Source organism: Chenopodium quinoa, unplaced genomic scaffold (assembly GCF_001683475.1).
Source record: "Chenopodium quinoa cultivar QQ74 unplaced genomic scaffold, ASM168347v1, whole genome shotgun sequence".
In the NCBI taxonomy this organism is placed as follows: domain Eukaryota; kingdom Viridiplantae; phylum Streptophyta; class Magnoliopsida; order Caryophyllales; family Amaranthaceae; genus Chenopodium; species Chenopodium quinoa.
Genome location: NW_018743050.1, coordinates 1,221,003 through 1,227,128, shown reverse-complemented (window position 1 = coordinate 1,227,128; position 6,126 = coordinate 1,221,003). Strand labels below are relative to the sequence as shown.

Sequence of the window (6,126 nt, the reverse complement as noted above, 5' to 3'; positions counted from 1 at the left end):
AGTTCCTCTCAAGGAACAGAAGCCTCGGAGTAGAAGCTTCATCAGAGAACATAAAGACTAAATATATTTTTATATTTTAGGATTGATGTAAGTATAAGATATTAATTTGCACTCGAAAAATCTGTGTGGAATTGGTCTTAGGATAAAATATTGTGCATGCTAGTTTTTAGGAAAGCTGTTTTAGTTTAAACGTTTATCTTTTTCTCAAATTAAAAAAGATTTTATTTTACTCTTTTTTCTGATTTTCGGAAAATATATTTAACAAAATAAAATCTCCCATGTTTTCCAAAACTTGCGGCCTACTCTCCCATGTTCTTCTTCAGTCATGGTTTTGCACATTGAGGAGTTCATGGTTCCTTAATTCAAGGGACATGATCTTCTTAGTGGGTATGAGTAGTGGCATGATGGATTTGCTGCACAAAGAAGTTTTTATAATACGTTTATTGCTCTATAAATAGTTCATGATTTCAGATGGAAAAACTCACCCTTGCTCACATAAGTTGTCAAGCTTCAAATCGAGTCAAGTGTCAATTCCACACAAGTCCATTAGAGTGTTCTTAATGTTCTTATACTAGAGTTTGTTTACTTTTCGAGTTGTAATTTGGGGAATGGGGAAGTTCGAGTGAATGTTTGTGTATGAGAAAAAGAAGAGAGAAAGAGAAGAGAAAGAGAAGAGAACAGAGAAGTGAGAAGAGAGAAAGAGAAGAGAAGAGTAACAAGTTGGGTGACTTGTTCCTCAGGGTCTCAAGTTCGTAGAGGAACTTGAGTTTAAGTCGTTAGCTTGTAATAGGATCATTTGCCCTATTATAGTGAAGATTCTTTTCCTAAAATCCCAAGTGGTCGTGGTTTTTCTCCTTGTTAGGGCCAAGGAGTTTTCCACGTAAAATCTCTCTTGCATTCTTTAGTTCCTTTAGTTAATCTTTCAGTTCCTTTAGCTAACTTAATTTTAATTCCGCAAAAAGTTTGGCTAATCTCTCATACTAAAATTCAACCCCCCCTTCTTGTAGTATTCTTTAAAACAGCAATTGGTATTAGAGCCTAACTTCTAGGAAAATCAGGAAACCCTGAAAAAGAAAGGTCTTGGAGAAAATGAATACTCATGAAAAGCTCGAGGAAGGATACTCAACTCAGAGGCCTCCTATGTTCAACGACAAGTTCTATACTTACTGGAAGAACCGCATGGAGATCTTTATCAAGGCAGAGAACTACCAAGTCTAGAGGGTCATCGAGGTTGGTGATTTCGAAGTCACCGAAAAAAATGCTCAGGACGAGGTAATCCCTAAGCCTATATCTGAATATGAAAAAGAGGACTTTGATAAAATGGAAATAAATGCTATGGTTGTGATATTGCTCCACTGTGGACTTGGACCTCACAAACACAATCATGTTACGGGGTGCAAGAACGCTAAGGAAATCTGGGATTTGCTGCAGATTACTCATGAATGAACTAATGAGGTTAAACGCTCAAAAATCGATCTACTTATGTCTAAGTATGAAAGATTTGAAATGCAGCCTAAGGAAACCATTCAAGAGATGCTAAGTTGCTTTACTAACATCATAAATGAGTTGGTTTCCCTTGGTAGACAGATTCCTACAGATGAGCAGGTTAGGAAGGTTCTTAGAAGTCTTCCACAAGATGAGAGATGGAGAGCTAAGGTGACAGCCCTTCAGGAAACGAAGGACTTTACAAAGTTCAATATTAAACAACTAGCAGGTTCTCTCATGACTCATGAACTACACCTTGAAGTCAACAATGAACCCATGAGGAACAAGGGATTGTCTCTTAAGGCCGATGAGGAGGAAGACTCAGAAGTGGACGAGGATGAGGCTGCCCTAATTGTGCGAAGATTCAAAAAGATGTTCAAGAAAAGCCAAACCTCAAGGAACTTCGAGAAAAAGACCTCAAATCCAAAGCCTGACTACAGCTTCCACAAGTGTGGATCTCCAGATCACTTTATCAGAGGCTGTCCCCTTTGGGAAAATGATAAAGGGAAAGGAAAGGCTAAGGAACAGGGAAGAGAAAAATTCAGCAAAGCAAACTATCAAAACTCAGACATGAGGAAGGCCATGATAGCAGCCTGGGGAGACTCAGAAAGTGAAGAAGAAGATGAAGATCAACCAGAAGAGGAGACAGCCAATCTTTGTTTGATGGCCAAATCAGATGATGAAAAGGCTTACCTTGAGGAACTCCAGAAAGAGGTATTTCTTGATCCTAAACAGCTCAAAACTCTCTCTAAAGATGTCTTGATAGATATATGTCTAGAAGAAGAAGAATTCTTTAGAGATACATGTGTGAAGTTGAATAAATGTGAAAAAGCTCTTAAGGTTTGCAAAGAACATGGTGCTTGGTTGGAAACAGCCTATGCCAAGTCTCAAAGCAAACTAAGAGAACTTGATTTTAAATACAAACACATAACTGAGATAGCTGATAGAATTAAGAATGAAAGTATTCTTCTGAATGTTGAACTAACTCAATATAAGCTCATAAATTCTGATATCAGTTCTAGCAATTCCTCAAGCGATCAGTTGCTTAAATTCAATGTTGATTTTGAAAATTTGAAAAATGAGCTTTCTACTTTAAAAACCCAAAAGGATCAACTTGAATCGGAATTGAATGCTAGAAAGGATAGAAGTATTGACCCAAAAGTCATACCTAAGTGGATAGCTGAAGCTCAAGGAAAAAGAACTGAAGGCCTTGGTTATATGACCAAGAGGAGAGGTAAGCAAAGGAAATATGTTGAGCTTCCTAGCATGAAGGTATGCACTTTTTGTGGTAAGACTGGACATCTCTATGGACAGTGTAGGATAAGAGAAGAAGCTGATAAAAGAAATGTAAAATAAGTGTGGGTCAAGAAAACTAATATTGCATCCACGTCTAAGGAACCCAAGGAAACCTGGGTTCCTGATCCTAATGCTTAGTTTTCTTGCAGGTCCTAGTGAGGGGGAACAACTCGTGGTATCTCGACAGCGGTTGTTCAAAGCACATGACAGGTGATAAATCAAAATGGAGGAACAATAACCTTTGGGGATAATAAGAAGGGCAAGATCATTGGAAAAGGCAAAATTGGAAAATCTAAATCTCATTCCATTGATAATGTGTTCCTGGTCGAGGGCTTAATGCACAATTTGCTCAGTATATCACAATTCTGTGATAAAGGAAACTCTGTAAGTTTTACTTCTGATTCTTGCAACATCATCAACAACAAGTCAGGAAAGGTTGTTCTAGAAGGTACAAGAAGAGGGAACACTTATACAGTTGACCTCAACTTAATCCCAAGGAACAGCCTTACATGTCTGAGTGTTGTTGAAGATGATCCCCTGCTATGGCATAAACGTTTTGGACATGCTAGATTTTCATTACTGGACAAGTTGAGGTCAAGGAACTTGGTTGTAGGACTTCCTATTATCAAGTTCCTACAGAACAAAGTTTGTGATGCATGTGTGAAAGGCAAGCATGTTCGCTCATCTTTTAAATTGAAGAAAATGGTAAGCACTACAAAGCCTTTGGAATTAATCCATATGGATTTGTGTGGTCCCATGAGAACTCAAAGCAGGAATGGCAAGAAATATGTTTTGGTTATTGTTGATGATTATTCTAGATTCACTTAGGTTATTTTTCTTGCTAGTAAAGATGAAACTTTTAACGAGTTTGTTGCTTTTGCCAAGAAAATACAGAAAATCAGTGGTCACTCCATAGTCCATCTCAGATCAGATCACGGAACTGAATTTGAGAACTCAAGATTCGATGAGTTTTGCAGGGAAAATGGCATGAATCATAACTTCTCAGCTCCAAGGACTCCCCAACAAAATGGAGTTGTAAAAAGAAATAATCGAACCCTTGAGGAAATGGCTAGAACGATGTTCATTGCAAGTGGATTGCCAAGGAAATTCTGGGCTGAAGCCGTGAATACAGCATGTTACATCCTTAACCGGGTAACAATCAGAAGTATCATCAACAAGACTCCCTATGAACTATTCAGGGGAAGGAAGCCAAACATATCTCATCTTAGAGCCTTTGGTTGTAAGTGCTTTGTACATAACAATGGTAAGAAAAACCTAGGGAAATTTGATGAAAGAAGTGAAGAGGCCATATTTCTAGGATATGCCATTGATAGCAAAGCTTATAGAGTTTACAATAAAAGCTCAATGTGTGTTGAGGAAAGCATTCATATAATCTTTGATGAAGTTAACCAATTTGTGAGTGTGCAGGAACAAGAAGATGATAATGATTTTGAAATTGGATTGATAAGAGACAGGGATGAAGAAGAGACTCAAAAGCAAACCAAGGAAAAGCAGCCTGCTCTAGAAGAGGAACATCAAGAAAATGGAGAGGTTCCTCAACCAAATGAACAGGTGAATGAGGAACAAGCAGAAGAAGCAGAAGGAACAGAACCAGAAGCTCCTCAAATTGGAGTTCCAGCAAGGGAATTTCAACCCAGGCCATTCAAGTATCAAGGTTCCCATCCAACTGATCTAATTATCAGTGATGTAGGAAAAGGAACTCAAACAACATCACAAATGAGGAACTACTGCGTATTCCATGCATTTCTGTTCATTCTAGAGCCAAGAAATCATCAAGAAGCCTTGGGAGATGCTGATTGGATAGTGGCCATGCAAGAGGAACTCAATGAGTTCGAAAGGAACAAAGTCTGGCACCTTGAGCCAAAGCCTAAGGGAAAGAAAGTAATTGGGCTCAAATGGATGTTCAGGAACAAGCTTGATGAACATGGCACCATAGTGAGGAACAAGGCTAGATTGGTTGTGAAGGGCTACAACCAACAGGAAGGTATTGATTTCGATGAAACCTTTGCTCCTGTAGCTAGATTAGAAGCTATTAGAATCCTAGTAGCTTTTGCTTCTTTTATGGGTTTCAAACTCTATCAAATGGATGTGAAATGTGTTTTTCTTAATGGTTTCTTAAATGAGGAGGTGTTTGTTGAACAACCTCCAGGTTTCGAAAATCCTAAATTTCCAAATCATGTTTTTAAGCTTGATAAAGCTCTTTACAGGCTTAAACAAGCTCCAAGAGCCTGGTATGAAAGGCTTTCAAAGTTCCTACTGAAAAATGATTTCAAAAGAGGAAAAGTAGACAAAACTCTTTTTCTTAAATCTCGAGGAACTGATTTGTTAGTTGTAGAGATCTATGTAGATGATATTATATTTGGTGCTACTAACAATAGTTTGTGCAAGTACTTTGCTGAGCTAATGGGTAGTGAATTTGAGATGAGCATGATGGGTGAATTAAATTTCTTCCTTGGACTTCAAATAAAGCAAACAGCTGAAGGAATAATGATTCACCAACAGAAGTATGTCAAGGAACTTCTGAAGAAGTACAACATGGAGAATGCCAAGACAAATCATACACCTATGGGAACAACAACAAGACTTGATGAGGATCCACAAGGAACAAGTGTGGATCAAACTACTTACAGAGGTATGATTGGTTCATTGCTATATCTAACAGCCAGTAGGCCTGACATTTCTTTTAGTTTTGGATTGTGTGCTAGATTTCAGTCTAATCCTAAAGAATCACATCTAACGACTGTTAAGAGAATTCTGATATACCTCAAAAGAACAGATGACCTGTGTCTGTTCTATCCTAGAAGTGATGACTTTATGCTTAGAGGATTCACAGATTCTGAGTATGCAGGTCACCTAGTCAATAGGAAAAGCACCTCAGGTATGGTTCAGTTCCTTGGCTCTTGTCTAGTTTCTTGGGGTTCCAAGAAACAAAATACTGTTGCATTGTCTACTGCAGAGGATGAGTATGTAGCAGCAGCTGCTTTTTGCTTTCAAGTCCTCTGGATTAAACAACAGTTGCGTGACTTTGGTATTAAATTTAATTGCATTACTATCTACTATGATAACACTAGTGCAATTTGCATATCTAAAGATCCAGTCCATCATTCAAGAGTTAAGCATATTCATATAAGGCATCATTTCCTTAAGGATAATGTTGAAAAGGGTTTGATTAAATTAGATTTCTGCCAAACTGACAATCAAATTGCAGATATTTTAACAAAACCCTTGAATAGAGAAAGGCATGAGAAGATGAGAATGGAACTTGGGATGATTAAGTTATACTGAGAAAAATGTATCAAGTTCCCTCAGGTATGAAGCTCAAAC

At 37.9% G+C, this 6,126-nt stretch overlaps 1 protein-coding gene across 1 annotated transcript; it reads left to right on the top strand.

Moving 5' to 3' along the window:
- The first annotated feature begins 1,506 nt into the window (after window positions 1–1,506).
- Window positions 1,507–4,828, top strand: LOC110730772. Its single transcript, XM_021910595.1, has 4 exons — window positions 1,507–2,757; window positions 2,992–3,486; window positions 3,667–4,737; window positions 4,820–4,828. Exons 1-4 carry the CDS (start codon window positions 1,507–1,509, stop codon window positions 4,826–4,828), a joined length of 2,826 nt encoding a protein of 941 aa, XP_021766287.1.
- Window positions 4,829–6,126: the final 1,298 nt, after the last annotated feature.